The sequence below is a fragment of the Salvelinus fontinalis genome, chromosome 2 (genome assembly GCF_029448725.1).
Source record: "Salvelinus fontinalis isolate EN_2023a chromosome 2, ASM2944872v1, whole genome shotgun sequence".
Lineage (NCBI taxonomy): Eukaryota > Metazoa > Chordata > Actinopteri > Salmoniformes > Salmonidae > Salvelinus > Salvelinus fontinalis.
This window is the reverse complement of record NC_074666.1, coordinates 99,602,975-99,625,426: the sequence shown is the minus strand read 5'-3', so window position 1 is coordinate 99,625,426 and position 22,452 is coordinate 99,602,975. Positions and strand designations below refer to the sequence as shown.

The 22,452-nt window shown below is 41.7% G+C and overlaps 1 protein-coding gene and 1 pseudogene across 1 annotated transcript; one reads left to right on the top strand and one right to left on the bottom strand.

The window, feature by feature from the left end:
• The first annotated feature begins 6,394 nt into the window (after nt 1-6,394).
• LOC129833145 (toll-like receptor 13) lies at nt 6,395-10,896 on the top strand (annotated as a pseudogene).
• A 5,606-nt stretch (nt 10,897-16,502) lies between these two features.
• LOC129833136 (toll-like receptor 13) lies at nt 16,503-20,296 on the bottom strand. The gene has a single exon (XM_055897466.1). The coding sequence runs from the start codon at nt 19,826-19,828 to the stop codon at nt 16,745-16,747; it is 3,084 nt and encodes a 1,027-aa protein (XP_055753441.1). The 5' UTR covers nt 19,829-20,296; the 3' UTR covers nt 16,503-16,744.
• Between the last annotated feature and the right edge of the window lie 2,156 nt (nt 20,297-22,452).

The window sequence follows — 22,452 nt, the reverse complement described above, 5'->3', positions numbered from 1 at the left end:
ATGGCCAGCTCGTGGCAGTGGTGACTAATTCCTGTCTCCTTCGGCCCCCCTTCACATTAGAGTCATCAGACAAAGTTCTATTGACTGTTGACATCTAGTGGAAGCCGTAGGAAGTGAAAACTCATCCATATCTCGCTGTAATTTCAATGAGAGCTTGGTTGAAAATCTGCCACCCTCAGAAAAATTCCAAACAGGAAGTGGAACTTCTCAGGTTTTTGCCTGCCATATGAGTTCTGTTTATACTCATAGACATAATTCAAACAGTTTTAAAAACTTCAGAGTGTTTTCTATCCAATACTAATAATAATATGTATATATTAGCAATTATGACTGAGGAGCAGGCCGTTTACTCTTGGCACCTCTGTGCACCTGTCACGCCCTGGCCTTAGTTATCTTTGTTTTCTTTATTATTTTAGTTAGGTCAGGGTGTGACATGGGGGATGTATGTGTTTTGTATTGTCTAGGGGTTTTGTATGTTTATGGGGCAGTGTCTAGTCTAGGTGTATATATGTCTATGGTTGCCTAGATTGGTTCTAAATTAGAGACAGCTGTCTATCGTTGTCTCTGATTGGGAACCATATTTAGGCAGCCATATTCATTGGGTAGTTCGTGGGTTATTGTCTATGTCATTACGTAAGTTGCCTGTGTCTGCACTTGTCGTAGTATAGCTTCACGGTCGTTTGTTGTTTTGTAAGTCTGTTTAAGTATTCTTCGTTACGTTATAATAAATAGAAGAATGTATTTATATCACGCTGCACCTTGGTCCTCCTCTCTTCCACGTTACGACGATCGTGACAGCACCTTTCATCCAAGCTACTCAATACTGCCCCTGCAGCCATAACAAGTTAAAACCGTTTTGAAAATTGTGCCTGGTAATCCGAAAATAATACCAGGTGCACGAAAACATAGCCTAATTTCTGAGAAGTTTTTGAAAACCTCCATAAATCACTCAGGCCAGCCCCCATTGATTTGGGGCCGTACTATAGTGCTCCCATAGTGGTTATGGAAGTCTGGATGCCCCCTAAAAGCATTTAAAACTGTTTTGAAAATGGTGCTTGGTATACCAAAAAAAGAAACATAGCCTAAAATACTGCAGAAATGCAAAATTGACTGGCCTGATGAACTCGGGATGGCCGGGCAGTGATAGTGGTTCCTCTCCATCGCTCGTTGTGTTGATTTCATCATGTCCATTTGGTGATGTTTTTTCACTGTTGAATCATATTCACTGTTTAAACATGTTGCAAATGTACAAAAGTAAACTAGCAAGTCAGTGTCCATCAGTCAATTAGATATTTTCAGACACCAAACTGATACAAACTGACACCGCACCCACTTTTTCCAACTCGTTTAGAAGCCAACTATCACATATTTCAGAGCAAGCCCAAAATTCACAGCTCCTTCTATTTAAACCATAATAAAAACATATAACACGTAGTTACGTTCTAGCTGCGGATCCAGTTCTGACATTGTGTGTAGGCCTATGTGAGGCGACCTCGAATCCCAAGTTTCGGCTCGATAGGTCATTTGGTGCCCGGGCAAGACCTTAATTGGTGCTGAAAATCCACCTTTTTCCATGCCTTGCTACGGGGTCCTTGAATGAGCTATCGGACCGAAACGTTGGGGTCCGTCTCTATGGGCCGAGCCGGTTTCAATGCACCTAGTCTTGCGACTCGGGGACTTTTCTAAATGTCATCATTTTCGTAATGGTCAAAATGAATTGAAGTTATTGCAAATGTACAAGACTGTTTCTCGTTCTGAGAACCTGCCTCATAACTCACCGTGCACTATCGACCTGAGCTCTTTAACAGGTTTCTAAAGTTTCACGAAATTACATCATAAATATTCCCTTACCTTTGATTATCTTCATCAGAATGCAATGCCAGGAATCCTAGTTCCACAATAAATCGTTGTTTTGTTCGATAATGTCCATTACTTATGTCCAATTAGCTAATTTTGCTAATGTGTAGTACCCGTCTCCAAACGCTCGCGCAGATCCAGGCAAACGTCGGACGAAAACTTCAAAAAGTTATATTCCAGGTCGAATAAACTGGTCAAACTTTGTAGAGAATCAATCTTCAGGATGTTGTTATCATTTATATCCAATAAGGTTCCAACCAGAGAAATCTTTTCAGTCTCTATAAGTAATGGAACGCAAGAGGATATAATGAGGAAAGCGCACGACCAAGAACTGGCAATCTGCCAGACCACTGACTCATTCCCCTCCCATCCTGTCCCACAACACAGCATGAGCTTCATTCCACGTTCTACTAACTGTTGACATCTAATGGAAGGCGTATGAAGTGCAAACAGATCCATATATTACAGGGAATTGAATAGGCGATGACTTTAATAAGGGACTCTGGTGAATACAGACAAGCTCAGATTTCTGACTTCCTGTTTTGATTTCAACTCAGGATTTTGCCTGCCAATATGAGTTCTGTTAATCTCACAGACATAATTCAAACAGTTTTAGAAACTTTGGTGTGTTTTCTATCCAATACGAAAAATAATATGCAAATATTAGGAACTATGACTAAGGAGCAGGCCGTTTGAAATAGGCACCTTTCATCCAAGCTACTCAATCCTGCCCCTGCAGCCATAAGAAGTTAACTAAATGAAGTTGTAGTTGTTTTACTAAATATGTTGCTAGTTGTTTAACTAAATGTAGTTGCTAGTTGTTTAACTAAATCTAGGTACTAGTTTTATAACTAAATGTCGTTGCTAGTTGCTTAACTAAACGTAGCTTCTAGTTGTTTAACTAAAGTAGTTGCTAGTTGTTTAACTAAATGTATTTGCTAGTTGCTTAACTAAACGTAGTTGCTAGTTGTTTAACTAAATATGTTGCTAGTTGTTTAACTAAATGTAGTTGCTAGTTGTTTACCTAAATGTAGTTGCTAGTTGTTTTACTAAATATGTTGCTAGTTGTTTAACTAAAAGTAGTTGCTAGTTGTTGAACAAAATCTAGTTGATTTTTGATTAGCTGAATGTGTTGCTAGTTGTTTAACTAAATGTGCTGCTAGTTGTTTAACTAAATGTAGTTGCTAGTTGTTTAACTAAATGTAGTTGCTAGTTGTTTAACTAAATGTGTTGCTAGTTGTTTAACTAAATATGTTGCTAGTTGTTTAACTTCTTTGGGCTGTAAGCCCGAAGCCGGGCACAATATGACAGCCACTTCAAGTGCAGGGCGCGAAATTCAAAATATATTTTTTAGAAATATTTAACTTTCACACATTAACAAGTCCAATACAGCAAATGAAAGATAAACATCTTGTGAATCCAGCCAACATGTCCGATTTTTAAAATGTTTTACAGCGAAAACACCACGTATATTTATGTTAGCTCACCACCAAATACAAAAAAGGACAGACATTTTTCACAGCACAGGTAGCATGCACAAAACCAACCTAACTAACCAAGAACCAACCAAACTAACCAAGAAACAACTTCATCAGATGACAGTCTTATAACATGTTATACAATAAATCTATGTTTTGTTCGAAAAATGTGCATATTTGAGGTATAAATCAGTTTTACATTGCAGCTACCATCACAGCTACCGTCACAAATAGCACCGAAGCAGCCAGAGTAATTACAGACACCAACGTGAAATACCTAAATACTCATCATAAAACATTTCTGAAAAATACATGGTGTACAGCAAATGAAAGACAAGCATCTTGTGAATCCAGCCAATATTTCCGATTTCTTAAGTGTTTTACAGCGAAAACACAATATAGCATTATATTAGCTTACCCCAATAGCCAGAAACACAAGCCATTTACCAGCAGCAAAAGTTAGCGATCGTAACAAACCAGCAAAAGATATATCATTTTTGACTAACCTTGATAAGCTTCATCAGATGACAGTCCTATAACATCAGGTTATACATACACTTATGTTTTGTTCGAAAATGTGCATATTTAGAGCTGAAATCAGTGGTTATACATTGTGCTAACGTAGCATCTTTTTCCCAGAATGTCCGGACACTCAACTATTCTGACCAAATAACTATTCATAAACGTTACAAAAAAATACATGTTGTATAGGAAATGATAGATACACTAGTTCTTAATGCAATCGCCGTGTTAGAATTCTAAAAATAACTTCATTACGACATCCAGCTTAGTTATAGCGAGAGAGTGCCCAAAATCTGGGCGCAAACTAATAGTACACATGTTCGACAGATATATGAACTAGCATCATAAAATGGGTCCTACTTTTGATGATCTTCCATCAGAATGTTGTACAAGGGGTCCTTTGTCGGGAACAATCGTTGTTTGGTTTTAGAATGTCCTCTTCTCCAGTCAATTAGCACGGAAAGCTAGCAAAGTGGCGCGAAGCTCTCCTTCGTGAACAAACGCAGACAAAACAACACGCCTAACGTCCCGAAAAATTTTCAATAATCTAATAAAACTATATTGAAAAAACATACTTTACGATGATATTGTCACATTTATCAAATAAAATCAAAGCCGGAGATATTAGTCGTCTCTAACGACAGCTTTTCAGAAGGCAATACCAGGTCCCTTCTCGCACGTTCCAGAAAACAGGAAATTGGTGTCACGTCATGCCAAGAGCTTTTATTCGACCTCAGATCATGTTATACACTCCATTTCTTCTCTCACTGCCTGTTGACATCTAGTGGAAGGCGTATGAAGTGCATGTATACTAATACATATCAAGCACATTTATAGGCAGGCCCTAGAACAGAGCATCGATTTCAGATTTTCCACTTCCTGTCAGGAAGTTTGCTGCAAAATGAGTTCTGTTTTACTCACAAATATAATTCAAACGGTTTTAGAAACTAGAGAGTGTTTTCTATCCAATAGTAATAATAATATGCATATTGTACGAGCAAGAATTGAGTACGAGGCCGTGTGAAATGGGCACCTTTTATCCAGGCTACTCAATACTGCCCCTGCAGCCCAAACAGGTTAACTAAATGTAGTTGCTAGTTGTTTACCTAAATGTAGTTGCTAGTTGTTTAACTAAATGTGTTGCTTGAGTGTTGCCTGTATATGGTTCATTACACATACAGTAGGAGGAGTACAGTAGGATAGTGAGTATAGTAGAATATCTTACGAAAGTGGAACAGACAGCTTTTAGTGAGTGCAGTAGGATATCTAACCAGAGTGGAGCAGGTAGCTTTTAGTAAATACAGTAGGATATCTAACCAGAGTGGAGCAGATAGCTTTTAGTGAATACAGTAGGATATCTAACCAGAGTGGAGCAGATAGCTTTTAGTTAGTACAGTAGGATATCTAACCAGAGTGGAGCAGGTAGCTTTTAGGGAGTACAGTAGGATATCTAACAAGAGTGGAACATATACCTTTTAGGGAGTACAGTAGGATATCTAACCAGAGTGGAACAAAGCATGCAGCCCCAGAGTAATAATGTCATTATAGAGGCATGTCACAGGGCTCTGAAGAGGACTATAGCCCCAGAGTAATAATGTCATTATAGAGGCATGTCACAGGGCTCTGAAGAGGACTATAGCCCCAGAGTAATAATGTCATTATAGAGGCATGTCACAGGGCTCTGAAGAGGACTATAGCCCCAGAGTAATAATGTCATTATAGAGGCATGTCACAGGGCTCTGAAGAGGACTACAGCCTCAGAGTAATAATGTCATTATAGAGGCATGTCACAGGGCTCTGAAGAGGACTATAGCCCCAGAGTAATAATGTCATTATAGAGGCATGTCACAGGGCTCTGAAGAGGACTACAGCCTCAGAGTAATAATGTCATTATAGAGGCATGTCACAGGGCTCTGAAGAGGACTATAGCCCCAGAGTAATAATGTCATTATAGAGGCATGTCACAGGGCTCTGAAGAGGACTACAGCCCCAGAGTAATAATAATAATAATAATAATAATAATAATGTCAACAGCACAACTTCATTAAAGAAGTTACCCACTTCCTCTTTGATATGTAAATGTCCTAGAGAATTCAATAATAATAATGAAGTACTGTAATCCAATTCATCCAATTTCATTACAATCTGCAGATGTTTGAGTGAGACTAATCAGTCTTCTGAAATCTATCATGTCCAAACAGGTCCTTCGTGTCAATTGTACTTTTTTATAGACAGTATTTTTATTTTCAGGAAATGAAAGAGAGAGATGTAAAAACAGGTCAAAATAGACTTTCGCAAGATGTTTAACATACGATGTTACTGTGCTGTACAAACAGGATGCTGCTCCTCGTATCTACACAGACATCAACTGTGGCGGTCAGAGAACACGTTGCAACTCTGGATTCCTTCATTGACGGTGGGACATTATATTGTTTCTTTACTTTTGGAACCACTCTAACCATTAAATATTTACTCATGTAACCTTGAAATACAATTCAACTGCAGGGTTAAAGGGAAGAACATTGGACCAACCAAAAGGTATGAGCTGCTGTTAGTTACCAAGGAGGAACCCATCTGACAAACAACAAGAAGAAGAGAGACTCCATACTGTTTACAGCGTTCACAAGGATGGTACTGTATCAAACCAACGTTCTACAGATATCCACCAGAACCAAACTATTCTGACAATTATCTCAGTAGATTTGACGGACGTTGTGAGAGATGAGAGCTATGTTTTCCCACCCTGCCGTCCTGTTCCTGTGGATTCAGAGTGCTAGTGGATGGATGCATCCTAAATGCCAGATCTATGACAGTGGTGAAGACTTGGGACACTTTCTCAAATGGACCTGCAACTACTCACCTCGTCATGCAGAACATTACACTGCTGCCTGTGAAGATGTCACAGCCATCGAGGAGGATCTGCTCGGACTTCCACCTAATATCAATACCATCTGCATATCTATGAAACATGGTGAAAATAGATCCATGTCTCTGGACTTTTTCTCTCAGTTTCAGGATCTGGAGTACCTCTACATTGACGGCTGTTTTACTCAAATCCTTCCAACTGGGAATAGTCACCTTCCAAATCTGCAACATATATCCTTGATAGATAAATGGGGAACGGGCTCTGGGTGCTGTGATTGTCATATTGGGCCTCATACATTCAGAAATATAGTTAAGTTATGTGATTTGACCATACAGGGTTACAGGTTAACAGCAATGGCCCCAGATGTTTTCCATGGTATCCCTCAGTTACAAAGATTCATCATTAGTGAACCCTGTGTTGAGGATTGGTCAGAGGTACTATGCAGAATAATGAATATAAAGTCACTTATAGAGCTAAAAATCAAAGCACCAGAGATACAATCGTTAAACCAATCAAACTGCTCCATTTTAAACACAAAAGAAAGCATGAAACCTGTTTTTAACAATCTAGCAAGTGCGGACTTCTCATTTGGTGAAATAACACATATAGAGGAAGGTGCACTGGCTTGGCTCCCGAACCTGACAAGGTTAACTGGGGCTTTCAGCCAGGAAGTCCTACTGCGCCTTCCCCTGTCTGGGATTCAGCAAATCCAGTACTTCAGTTGCTCTGGCAGTAATGACATTGATTTTGAATGTATCTGTGATGTAGTGTTTTTGCTTTCAATCAAGGAAATATATTTAGCCAATGCCAATATACATAGCCTCTCCATGTCCAGTGTTGTATTGTGCACTGGGCTAGAATATATGTATTTAAGTGGAGTTGGATCCGTCCATCCTTCGCCCCATTTGAAATGGAATTTCATTTCCAGTCTCAAAAACCTTAACCAATTGAACATAGTTTTCCTGAGAGATAAAAACCCTGAGATTTGCTCCTTCCAAAAACAACCAATCACATGGTTAACAAAACTCACTTTGTTAATCAATATACAAACACTTTTTGCAAAACAATTTAGTTGTCTTGTTACGCTGCAGTATCTGGACTTGACACATAATATAATTTAAAACATTGAAGACTTTGCTTTCCTGGGGTTGACAGATCTGGTGTCCTTAGACATTACAAGAAATAAGATAACACAGATAAATGCAAACACATTTTTTGGTTTACATAGTTTAACATGGTTAGACCTCAGGAACAATCCACTTATTCACAACATTGAGGCAATGTCTTTCACACACCTCACGTCTCTTAGACAAGTGTTTCTCGGGCAAGTGAACAATCCACTAACAGAACCTGTGATCAAGCTGAATCTGACACTTATATTTGGTGGCATTCTGAGTCAGCTGACTCATCTGTACATTAGTTCAGCTATGAGGCCAATGCAGTTGGTTATCGGCAGTAACATCACATCTAAACAGAACCTGAGTCTCCAGCTCAAAGGTCAGACGGTGTCATTTGAGGACTGTGACAGACCTTTCTTTCAGTCTGTAACCGATCTTAATGCTGATGCTGAAGAATTCCTTTGTGGATCTGAATTCATGGGAAAGTACTTCACGTCTGTGGAGACATTTGAGTACAGATCTAAGCTTTCAGCTAAAAGGGTTGATTTAACATCAATTAATCAGCTGATTCACCTGAGGAGACTGACTCTACGACAGGTGGATCTTTTAACACAGCGTTCTGCCGACATAATTTTTCACAACTTGACCAAACTGGAGGTTCTGGAAATGTACCACTGCAGGATTTATTCCTTGGAGGGGAGTTTAACTAAAGACTTTAAATCTTTGAAAACGTTGTATTTGCATGTAGAAAACATTTATAATGTATTCTACAGCTTTACCGAACCTCTCTCTAGTCTTAAGTATTTGACGTTTGATAATTTACAGATGTTTTGCAGTTGTGACAATGCTTGGCTCATCACATGGGCCAAAGGGTACAGTCAGGTTGAAGTGATCATGCTTACTCCGTATACACATCCCGTTATGTATGCTTTGGAGGACTTGACATGCTTGTTGGACAATGGAGTAGACACACCTAATTTTGTCAAGTACACAGAAGCCAACTGCACAACAGAGGTGGGCTTTGTGCTCTTTGCTGCGACTGGCCTGGGAGTCCTGTTCTTCATGCTGGTGGTGTTGGTCCTTAACATCACCCTTGGGTGGCAGTCGGAGGCCATGCGATCCAACACCAGGGGGCGCTACCACTACGATGCGTTTGTCTCCTATAGCGGGAAGGACGAGCGCTGGGTGGTGGAGGAGCTGCTACCCAACCTGGAGCAGAGGGGTCCTCCTTTCCTGCGCCTCTGTCTGCACAGCAGGGACTTCCAGCTGGGGAAGGACATTGTGGAGAACATCACAGACAGCCTCTACCGGAGCCGACACACCGTCTGCCTAGTCAGCCGCCACTACCTGCGCAGTAACTGGTGCTCCCTGGAGATGAAGCTGGCCACCTCCAGGCTGCAGGTGGAGCAAAGGGACATCCTCTTCCTGGTCTTCCTGGAGAAGATCCCCCCTCGCCGGCTGTCTGCCCACCACAGGCTGGCTCGCCTGGTGAAGACCAGGACCTATCTGGACTGGCCCCAAGACCCCCATCAGCAGCGTGCATTCTGGGACAGACTGTGGGCTAAACTGAAACCTCTGTCTGAAGCGTGAGGTCAGAGGTTGATGTACTGTAGGACATTGTGGACTGAATTGACATCAGAGGTTAATGTAGGACATTGTGCAAATGCAGATGTAATGTTGACACATATGTTGAGATTTGGCATTTGTCATTTAAAGTTCTCCGTGCAAATGTCAACCACTATTTGAGATTTGTTTTGACATTTCTGGTGAAGTCCTTTTAAATATTCTACCTGGAGTGTACTTTTTCTGATTCTTCAGAATTATCTGAAATTATCCTATTTCAACTACTTAGATAAAAATTGCATTTTTTTACTTCCCCAAGTTTGAATAGATTCTGTTTGTGTTTTTCAACACCTAATCGCTAACACATATCTTTGTTTGTAAATGTGTTGCTAAGAGGAACTGAAAAAGGGTGTGATTTAGCTCTGTTTCTGTTTAATTTCAGATAACAACTATTGTATGCTGCTGTGAATAACAATACATGAACGACCAATGACCATGAAGCAGTTATTAACGAGAATACATGAATGACCAATGACCATGAAGCAGTTATTAATGACAATACATGAACGACCAATGACCATGAAGCAGTTATTAATGACAACACATGAATGACCACGAAGCAGTTATTCTTATTTCAAAATCTATCAAAGAGTTTTGTACAGAAACGTAGTTGCAAGTTGTTTAACTAAATGTGTTGCTAGTTGTTGAACTAAATGTAGATGCTATTTGTTTAACAAAATGTAGTTGTCACGACTTCCGACGATGTCGGCCCCTCTCCTTGTTCGGGCGGCGTTCGGTGGTTGACGTCACCGGCTTTCTAGCCATCGCCGCTCCATTCTTCAATTATCCATTGGTTTTGTCTTGTTCCATTCACACCTGGTTTTCATTCCCCAATCACACGACATGTATTTATTCCTCTGTTCCCCTTCATGTCTTTGTGTGAAATTATGTGTGTGTTACGTGTTGTACGCACTAGGCTAAGCGTTTGTTATTTTGCTATACATTTATGTTGTGTGACATTTGTACGCGCTATACACTTTGCCTTGTTGGCTGGAGGAGGTTAACGACGCAGCTGCGTCCATCTGTATATCTCTCCTGCCGTAATAACGTGTGCACCTGTTCACAATTCTCTGCTCTCCTGCACCTGACTTCACCACAAGTACGCACACGTCTGACAGTAGTTGCCAATTGATTAACTCAGTGTAGTTTCTAGTTGTTTAACTAAATATGTTGCTAGTTATTTAACTAAATGTGTTGCTTGAGTGTAGCCTGTATATAGTTCACCACACATGTATTTGATACATTGTTTAACTCATGGGCGGGGGGAGGTGTCCCCCTTTCTGGACACTGAAGTCATGTTTGTGAGTTGGAGGGAACCTAGTTTTATTGTGTTATTTCATTATTGTTTATGCTTTTGACAAAGGCATACAGCCGAAATGTTGGAAACTGTCTTGTGTTTCTGTTTTTAAATAAAAAGCTATATGTCCCTGCATTAGAATTACTCATTTTATTATTATATTCTAGAATGCCTCCATATTCTCTATTCTATATGTTCTTAGATCTGACACATGCAGAACAGATAACTGTCCCTAACTGAGGCCAGCTTTCAACAGCTTGCCCAGGCTATCAATGCTCTGACTACAGTAGACCACAGAGTAAGCCTGATATGTCTGGGTAACCTCTGTTATCATGGTGTATGATGGAGACTCCACCCTTCTCAGTACGAGCCAGAGAGAAGCATCATTCCTCCAGCTAATGGTCAGGTCTTCACCGGGGATAACCTTGCCTGAGACCTGAAGAATTTGGCTGCTTGAGACCTACGCTTTTCAATTTATTGTACCTTTATTTTAACAGGTACGTTGACTGAGAACACATTCTCGTTTACAGCAACGACCTGGGGAATTGTTACCGGGGAGAGGAATGTGCCAATTGGAAGCTTGGTACGATTAGTTGGCCATGATGGGATGCAGGGTGGTATGGGATGCAGGGTGGTATGGGATGCAGGGTGGTTTGGGATGCAGGATGGTATGGGATGCAGGGTGGTATGGGATGCAGGGTGATATGGTGGTATGGGATGCAGGGTGGTATGGGATGCAGGGTGGTATGGTGGTATGGGATGCAGGGTGGTATGGGATGCAGGGTGGTATGGGATGCAGGGTGGTATGGGATGCAGGATGGTATGGGATGCAGGGTGGTATGGTGGTATGGGATGCAGGGTGGTATGGGATGCAGGGTGGTATGGGATGAAGGGTGGTTTGGGATGCAGGATGGTATGGGATGCAGGGTGGTATGGGATGCAGGGTGGTATGGTGGTATGGGATGCAGGGTGGTTTGGGATGAAGAGTGGTTTGGGGTGCAGGATGGTATGGGATGCAAGGGGGGCATGGGTCACGTTGGGTCAAATGTGTCGGGTAGCCTTCCACAAGCTTCCCACAATAAGTTGGGTGAATTTTGGCCCATTCCTCCTGACAGAGCTGGTGTAACTGAGTCAGGTTTGTAGGCCTCCTTGCACGCACACACTTTTTCAGTTCTGCCCACAAATTTTCTATACGATTGAGGTCAGGGCTTTGTGATGGCCACTCCAATACCTTGACTTTGTTGTCCTTAAGCCAACTAATCGTACCTGTCGTTCTCAACTAACATCAAGGCGGTGGCCCGTTCCTGTAGGTTCATGCTCTACAACATCCGCAGAGTACGACCCTGCCTCACACAGGAAGCGGCGCAGGTCCTAATCCAGGCACTTGTCATCTCCCGTCTGGATTACTGCAACTCGCTGTTGGCTGGGCTCCCTGCCTGTGCCATTAAACCCCTACAACTCATCCAGAACGCCGCAGCCCGTCTGGTGTTCAACCTTCCCAAGTTCTCTCACGTCACCCCGCTCCTCCGCTCTCTCCACTGGCTTCCAGTTGAAGCTCGCATCCGCTACAAGACCATGGTGCTTGCCTACGGAGCTGTGAGGGGAACGGCACCTCAGTACCTTCAGGCTCTGATCAGGCCCTACACCCAAACAAGGGCACTGCGTTCATCCACCTCTGGCCTGCTCGCCTCCCTACCACTGAGGAAGTACAGTTCCCGCTCAGCCCAGTCAAAACTGTTCGCTGCTCTGGCACCCCAATGGTGGAACAAACTCCCTCACGACGCCAGGACAGCGGAGTCAATCACCACCTTCCGGAGACACCTGAAACCCCACCTCTTCAAGGAATACCTAGGATAGGATAAAGTAATCCTTCTGACCCCCCCCCCCCCCCCCCCCCTTAAAAGATTTAGATGCACTATTGTAAAGTGGTTGTTCCACTGGATGTCATAAGGTGAATGCACCAATTTGTAAGTCGCTCTGGATAAGAGCGTCTGCTAAATGACTTAAATGTAAAATGTAAATGTAAATGTAAGCCATTTTGCCACAACTTTGGAAGTATGCTTGGGGTCATTGTCTGTTTGGAAGACCCATTTGCGACCAAGCTTTAAGTTCCTGACTGATGTCTTGAGAAACAACTAGCAACACATTTAGTTAAACACCTAGCAACACATTTAGCTAAAGAACTAGCAACACATTTAGTTAAACAACTAGCAACACCTTTAGTTAAACACCTAGCAACACATTTAGTTAAACACCAAGCAACACATGTAGATAAACAACTAGCAACTACATGTTGTTAAACAACTAGTAACACATTTAGTTAAACAACTAGCAACACATTTAGTTAAACAACTAGTAACACATTTAGATAAACAACTAGCAACACTTGTAGATAAACAACTAGCAACAACATGTTGTTAAACAACTAGCAACACATTTAGCTAAACAACTAGCAACACATTTAGTTAAACAACTAGTAACACATTTAGTTAAACAACTAGCAACACATGTAGTTAAACAACTAGCAACACATTTAGTTAAACACCTAGTAACACATTTAGATAAACAACTAGCAACACTTGTAGATAAACAACTAGCAACAACATGTTGTTAAACAACTAGCAACACATTTAGCTAAACAACTAGCAACACATTTAGTTAAACAACTAGTAACACATTTAGTTAAACAACTAGCAACACATGTAGTTAAACAACTAGCAACACATTTAGTTAAACAACTAGCAACACATTTAGTTAAACACCTAGCAACTACATGTTGTTAAACATCTAGTAACACATTTAGTTAAACTACTCGTTTTCTGAGTCAAAGGTGAACAAGGTGATTAGCTCACTAAAGTACTCTAAAGCCAAAGATGTGTTTGGGCTGGACTCTACCTTTCTTAAAAACTACAAAGAGTCACTCATTGGCCCCATTACTAAGGTCACCAACACATCTATTGGTCTCGGGGTGTTTCCAAGAGTATGGACGTCGGCCATAATAACGGCCATCTTTAAATCAGGCGACCCTGCTGACGTGAGTAACTACAGGCCCATTAGTATACTACCTGTGGTGTCAAAGGTTGTTGAAAAGTGTGTAGCAGAACAACTGATTGCCCACCTCAACAACAGCCCCTTCACATTACACTCCATGCAGTTTGCTTTCTTCTGGAAAATGTGAAGTCCAAGATGGACAAAGGGGACGTTGTTGGGGCTGTGTTTCTGGACCTAAGGAAGGCTTTTGATACTGTTAACCATGAGATTTTCATCACAAAACTGCCCAAGTTCAACTTTTCCCCTGATGCCTTGAGATGGATGAAATCATACCTTGAAGGCAGAACTCAATGTGTCAGAGTGAGCAATGAGCTGTCGCCCACTCTTAGCTATGATGTGGGCGTGCCCCATGGGTCAATACTGGGGCCCCTCCTGTTCAACCTGTACATTAATGATCTGCCTTCTGTCTGTACTGGGTCTGAAGTTCAAATATATGCAGATGATACAGTGATATAGGTGCATGCAAAGAGCAAAAAACAAGCTGCACAAGAACTCACTACTGTAATGGTCCAGGTTACAAAGTGGCTCAGTGACTCGTGTTTGCATCTCAATGTCAAAAAAACTGTTTGCATGTTATTCACAAAGAGGGCAACAGATGCTACTGAGCCAGATGTCTATGTGTCAGGGGAGAAGCTCCAGGTGGTATCTGATTTTAAGTACCTTGGCATCATACTTGATTCCAACCTCTCTTTTAAAAAGCACGTGAAAAAGGTAATTCAGATAACCAAATTCAACCTAGCTAATTTCCAATTTATACAAAATTGTTTGACTACAGAGGTAGCAAAACTGTACTTCAAATCTATGATACTCCCCCACTTAACATACTGCTTGACTAGTTGGGCCCAAGCTTGCTGTACAACATTAAAACCTATTCAGTCTGTCTACAAACAGGCTCTCAGAGTGCTTGATAGGAAGCCCAATAGCCATCATCACTGTTACATCCTCAGAAAGCATGAGCTCCTGAGTTGGGAAAATCTTGTGCAATACACCGACGCGTGTCTTGTATTCAAGATCCTAAATGGCCTGGCTCCTCCCCCGCCACTTAATATTTTTGTTAAACAGAAAACCCAAACCCATTGCAGCAGAACCACAAGGTCCGCCATGAGAGGTGATTGTATAGTTCCCCTAAGGAAAAGCTCCTTTAGTCAATCCGCTTTCTCTGTGAGAGCTTCCCATGTCTGGAATACACTGCCATCAGACACACATAACTGCACCACATATCACACTTTCACAAAATGCATGAAGACATGGCTAAAGGTCAATCAGATTTGTGAACATAATCCCTAGCTGTGTATTGTCGCTTTCCATGTTGTCTGTTGTCTGTCGCTTGTGAGGTGTGGAAACACTTTGTTGCTTTTATGAATTTTGTCTTGCTGCTTTTTGTTCTATGTTGCTCTGTCTATATGCTATGTCTTGCTTGTCCTATGTTACTCTGTCTGTATGCTATGTCTTGCTTGTCCTATGTTGCTCTGTCTGTATGCTATGTCTTGCTTGTCCTATGTTGCTATGCGTGTGCTCACTGCTCAATGATTGTCTATATTGTAATTGTTTTTAATAACCTGCAAAGGAACTGCGGTTGAAAATTAGCCGGCTGGCTAAAACCGGCACTTTTACTGAAACGTGGATTAATGGGCACTGTCCCTGTAAAAATAAAATAAACTCAATCAATCAATCAATTTAGTTAAACAACTAACATCACATTTAGTTATACAATGAGCAACACATTTAGTTAAACAACTAGCAACTACTTTTAGTTAAACAACTAGCAACTTTATTTAGTTAAACAACTAAAAATTAAATTTAGTTAAACAACTAGTAACACATTTATTTAGTTTAACAACTAACAACTACATTTAGTTCAACAACTAGTAACACATTTAGTTAAACAACAAGCGTCTACATTTAGTTAAACAACTGAAAACAACATTTCTGTACAAAGTTCTTTGATCAATATTGAAATAAAAAGAACTGCTTCATGGTCATTCACTTATTGTCATTGATTACTGCTTCATGGTCATTCATTCATGTATTTCATTGTATGTATTTCATTCATTCGTGTATTGTCGTTCACACCCTTTTTCAGTTACTCTTAGCAAGAAATATACAAGCAAAGATATGTGTTAGTGATTAGGTGATAAAAAAAAAAAGTACAAAAAGGATATCATAAAATTCGTTGAAGTAAAAAAATGTATTACATTTTTTCTACGTAATTTAAATATCATTATTTTATTAAATTTAAAAGGGGTTATTTTTAAGTAATTTAAATACGATTATTTCTATATAATTTAAATAGGAATACATAAACATATAAGTAGTTGAAGATTAATCAAATGTACAGATCATTTCAAATGACTTCATCAGAATTGTCTAAACACATCTCAAATTCTGGAAGACATTTTGTACAGAGGACTTTTAACAACAAATTTAATACCTCAACATATGTGTCAACATTACATCTGCAATAACACACGGTCCTACATCAACCTCTGATGTCACATTTCAGTCCACAAGGTTCTACATCAACATCTGATCTCACATTTTAGTCCACATGGTCCTACATCAACCTCTGACGTCACATTTCAGCCCACATGGTCCTACATCAACCTCTGACGTCACATTTCAGCCCACATGGTCCTACATCAACCTCTGACGTCAAATTTCAGCCCATAAGGTTCTACATCAACCTCTGATCTCAAGCTTCAGTCCACATGGTCCTACATCAACCCCTGATCTCAAGCTTCAGTCCACATGGTCCTACATCAACCTCTGACGTCACATTTCAGTCCACAGGGTCCTACATCAACCTCTGATCTCAAGCTTCAGTCCACAAGGTCCTATATCAACCTCTGATGTCATAATTCAGTCTACAAGGTCCTACATCAACCTCTGATGTCACATTTCGGTCCACAAGGTCCTACATCAACCTCTGATCTCACGCTGCAGACAGTTTAGCCCACAGTCTGTCCCAGAATGCCTGATGCTGATGGGGGTCCTGGGGCCAGTCCAGATAGGTCCTGGTCTTCACCAGGCGAGCCAGTCTGTGGTGGGCAGACAGCTGGCGAGGGGGGATCTTCTCCAGGAAGACTAGGAGGAGGATGTCCCTTTGCTCCACCTGCAGCCTGGAGGTGGCCAGCTTCATCTCCAGGGAGCACCAGTTACTGCGCAGGTAGTGGCGGCTGACGAGGCAGAGGGTATGTCGGCTCCGGTAGAGGCTGTCTGTGATGTTCTCCACAATGTCCTTCCCCAGCTGGAAGTCCCTGCTGTGCAGACAGAGGCGCAGGAAAGGAGGACCCCTCTGCTCCAGGTTGGGTAGCAGCTCCTCCACCACCCAGCGCTCATCCTTCCCGCTATAGGAGACAAACGCATCGTAGTGGTAGCGCCCCCTGGTGTTGGATCGCATGGCCTCCGACAGCCAGCCAAGGGTGATGTGGTAGAGGGGGAGGAGGTAGGGACCGGCCAGGTTATGGACCAACACCACCAGCATGAAGAACAGGACTCCCAGGCCAGTCGCAGCAAAGAGCACAAAGCCAACCTCTGTAGTGCAGTTGGCTTCTGTGTACTTGACAAAATTAGGTGTGTCTAGTCCATTGTCCGACAAGCATATCAAGTCCTCCAAAGCATACATAACGGGATGTGTATACGGAGTAAGCATGATCACTTCGACCTTCCTGTACCCTTTGGCCCATGTAATGAGCCAAGCATTGTCACAACTGCAAAAAATCTGGAACTGAGGAAGTATCAAATACTTAAGACTAGAGAGAGGTTCAGTAAAGCTGTAGAATACATTATAAATGTTCTCTATATGCAAATACAATGTTTTCAAAGATTTAAAGTCTTTAGTTAAACTCCCCTCCAAAGAATAAATCCTGCAGTGGTACATTTCCAGAACCTCCAGTTTGGTCAAGTTGTGAAAAATGATGTCGGCAGAACGCTGTGTTAAAAGATCCACCTGTCGTAGAGTCAGTTTCCTCAGGTGAATCAGCTGATTAATTGATGTTAAATCAACCCTTTTAGCTGAAAGCTTAGATCTGTAGTCAAATGTCTCCACAGACGTGAAGAACTTTCCCATGAATTCAGATCCACAAAGGAATTCTTCAGCATCAGCATGAAGATGGGTTACAGACTGAAAGAAAGGTCTGTCACAGTCCTCAAATGACACCGTCTGGCCTTTGAGCTGGAGACTCAGGTTCTGTTTAGATGTGATGTTACTGCCGATAACCAACTGCATTGGCCTCATAGCTGAACTAATGTACAGATGAGTCAGCTGACTCAGAATGCCACCAAATATAAGTGTCAGATTCAGCTTGATCACAGGTTCTGTTAGTGGATTGTTCACTTGCCCGAGAAACACTTGTCTAAGAGACGTGAGGTGTGTGAAAGACATTGCCTCAATGTTGTGAATAAGTGGATTGTTCCTGAGGTCTAACCATGTCAAACTATGTAAACCAAAAAATGTGTTTGCATTTATCTGTGTTATGTTATTTATTGTAATGTCTAAGGACACCAGATTTGTCAATCCAAGGAAAGCAAAGTCTTCAATGTTCGAAATTAAATTCTGTGTTAAATCCAGATACTGCAGCTCAACAAGACAGCTAAATTGTTTAGCAAAAAGCATGTGTAGCTTGTTCAACCTTAAAGTCAGTTTTGTCAGTTGTATACCAAAAAATGTGTTTGTAGTTATCTGTGTAATCTTATTTCTTGAAATGTCTAAGGATTCCAGATTTGTCAATCCCAGGAAAGCAAAGTCGTCAATGTTTGAAATTGAATTATCTGCTAAATCCAAATACTGCAGGTTAACAAAACAGATAAATTGTTTTGCAAAAAGCATTTGTATATTGTTCAACTCTAAAGTCAGTTTTGTTAACCATGTGATTGGTTGTTTTTGGAAGGAGCAAATATCAAGTCTGTTGTCTTTCAGGCCGTCTATTTTTAATTGGTTAAGGTTTTTGAGACTGGAAATAAAATGCCATTCCAAATATGGAGTAGGACGGAAAAAGCCAGGTCCACGTAAATACATATATTCTAGCCCAATGCACAGTTCAACACTGGACTTAGAGAGGCTGCTTGTATTGGCATTGTATAAATCTAATTGCTTGATTGAAAGCAAAAACACTACATTACAGATACTTTCAATATCTATTTCATTGCTACCAGAGCAACTGAAGTACTGGATTTGCTGAATCCCAGAGAGGGGAAGGTGCAGTAGGACTTCCTGGCTGAAAACCCCAGATAACCATGTGAGGTTCTGTAGCCAAGCCAGTGCACCTTCCTCTATATGTGTTATTTCACCAAATGATAATTCAGACAATGCTAGATTGTTAAAAACAGGTTTCATGCTTTCGTTGGTGTTTAAGATGGAGCAGTTTGATTGGTTTAACGATTGTATCTCTGGTGCTTCTATATTTAGCTTTATAAGTGACTTTATATTCATTATTCTGCATAGTACCTCTGACAAATCATCTACATGAGGTTCACTAATGATGAGACTTTGTAACTGAGTCATGCCATGGAAAACATCTGGGGCCATTGCTGATAGTCTATAACCCCATATGATTAAATGACTTAGCTTGACTAGATCTCTGAATGTTTGAGGCCCAGTTTGACAATCACAGCATCCAGAGCCCATTCCATCCAAATGTAAATACTGCAGACTTGGAAGGTGACTATTCCCAGATGTAAGGATTTGAGTAAAACAGCCCTTAATGTACAGGTACTCCAGATCCTGAAACTGAGAGAAAAAGCCCAGAGACATGGATCTATTTTCACCATGTGTCATAGATATGCAGAGGGTATTGATATTAAGGGGAAGTCCAAGTAGATCCTCCTCGATGGCTGTGACATCTTCACAGGCAGCAGTGTAATGTTCTACATGACGAGGTAGGTAGTTGCAGATCCAGGTGGTAAAGTCTCCCAAGTTTTCACCACTGTCATAAATCTGGCATTTAGGATGCATCCATCCACTAGCACTCTGAATCCACAGGAACAGGACGGCAGGGTGGGAAAACATAGCTCTCATCTCTCCCAACGTCAGTCAAATCTACTGAGATAATAATCAGAATAGTTTGGTTCTGGTGGATATCTGTAGAGCGTTGGTTTGATACAGTACCATCCTTGTGAACGCTGTAAACAGTATGGAGTCTCTCTTCTTCTTGTTGTTTGTCAGATGGGTCCTCCTTGGTAACTAACAGCAGCTCATACCTTTTGGTTGGTCCAATGTTCTGCCCTTTCACCCTGCAGTTGAATTGTATCTCAAGGTAACATAAGTAAATATTTAATGGTTAGATTTGTTCCAAAAGTAAATAAACAATAAAATGTCCCACAGACAATGAAGGAATGATTGCAGAGTTGCAACGTGTTCTCTGACCGCCACAGTTGATGTCTGTGTAGATACGAGGAACAGCATCCTGTTTGTACAGCACAGTCACACTGTATGTTAAACAGCTTGTGAAAGTCTATTTTGACCTGTTTTTACATGTCTCTCTTTCAGTTCCTGAAAATAAACTTACTGTCAATAAAAATACTATTCGCATTAAGGACCTGTTTGGACGTGATAGATTTCAGAAGACCGTTGAGTCTCACTAAAACATCAGCAGATTGTAATGAAATATGAATTAGAGTACTGTACTTCATTTTAGTTGTACTTTATTAAATTATCTTGTACATGTAAATATAAATATCAAAAGAGGAAGTGGGTAAACTCTTTCATGTAGTTATGCTGTTGACATTATAATTATTATTATTATTACTCTGGGCTGTAGTCCTCTTCAAAGCCCTGTGACATGCCTCTATAATGACATTATTACTCTGGGGCTGTAGTCCTCTTCAAAGCCCTGTGACATGCCTCTATAATGACATTATTACTCTGGGACTGTAGTCCTCTTCAAAGCCCTGTGACATGCCTCTATAATGACATTATTACTCTGGGGCTGTAGTCCTCTTCAAAGCCCTGTGACATGCCTCTATAATGACATTATTACTCTGGGACTGTAGTCCTCTTCAAAGCCCTGTGACATGCCTCTATAATGACATTATTACTCTGGGGCTGTAGTCCTCTTCATAGCCCTGTGACATGCCTCTATAATGACATTATTACTCTGGGGCTGTAGTCCTCTTCAAAGCCCTGTGACATGCCTCTATAATGACATTATTACTCTGGGGCTGTAGTCCTCTTCAAAGTCCTGTGACATGCCTCTATAATGACATTATTACTCTGGGTCTGTAGTCCTCTTCAGAGCCCTGTGACATGCCTCTATAATGACATTATTACTCTGGGGCTGTAGTCCTCTTCAGAGCCCATGCCTCTATAATGACATTATTACTCTGGGGCTGTAATCCTCTTCAGAGCCCTGTGACATGCCTCTATAATGACATTATTACTCTGGGGCTGTAGTCCTCTTCAGAGCCCTGTGACATGCCTCTATAATGACATTATTACTCTGAGGCTGTAGTCCTCTTCAGAGCCCATGCCTCTATAATAACATTATTACTCTGAGGCTGTAGTCCTCTTCAGAGCCCATGCGTATATAATTACATTATTACTCTGGGACTGTAGTTATCAGACCTGAGGATAAGACCCAGATGCAGACAGTTAAGAATAACAAACGTTTATTGCAAAAACAGGGGGCAGGCAAACGACAGGTCAAGGGCAGGCAGAGGTCAGTAATCCATGGCAGGGTCCATAAGGTACAGAACTGCAGGCATGTTCGGGATCAGTCTTGTTCTGAGCACTGGCATTGAAGGCGGCGACGAACGCAGAGAGGTCAGGGACCATGGTGGGCCACCAAAAGCGTTGTCGCACAAAGGCCAGGGTCCGAAGGGAACCAGGGTGACAGGCAAGCCTGGAGGAATGAGCCTATTCCAGGACCGTAGAGCGGGCAGCATCTGAGATAGGAAGAATGGTCTCTGGGACCGAGGGTGTAGATGCGGGGCTATAGCGGCATGAAAGTGTGACCAGCAGATGGTGAATTTGAACCGGCCCATTGAGCTTGCCTGGAGTTGAGACGCTTGGCGATGCGAAAATATTCCAGGTTCTTGTGGTCCGTCCACACTATGAACGGAAGTTCCGCCCCCTCTAACCAGTGTCTCCACTCCTCCAATGTCATCTTCACTGCAGTTATCGATTCCCCACATCATAATTCCCCTCTGTGGCGTTAAGACGATGAGAGGAATGTGCATGGATGTAGCTTAAGGCCCAGGGCAGAATGCTGGGACAGGACGGCCACCCCTCTCGCATCCGAGGCGTCTACCTCCACCACGAGCTGACGGGACGGATCCGGTTGGATCAATATGGGAGGTTTGGTGAAGAGGTGCTTAATGTCCAGGAACGCCCGGTCAGCAGCTGGATACCACGTGAACGGGACCTTGGAAGAGGTGGTTGCTCTCACCTTTCCGGGATCCATCTGCACAGTCCCAGCAGCGATAAGGTATCCAAGGAAGGAGATGGTGGAGCGATGGGATTCACATTTTTTGGCTTTGACAAAAAGCTGGTTCTTCATGAGATGCTGGAGGACCTGTCGGACGTGGAGAACGTGTTCTTGAGCCGAGTGGGAAAAGACGAACATGAACCGGTTCAACATGTCACGGAGAACATCATTAACCAAGGCCTGGAACACAGCAGGAGCATTGGTCAGACCGAATGGC

What these genes read in the sequence shown, in the direction of transcription:
- LOC129833136 (XM_055897466.1), bottom strand. Translation starts at nt 19,828, where the DNA reads ATGAGAGCTATGTTTTCCCACCCTGCCGTCCTGTTCCTGTGGATTCAG.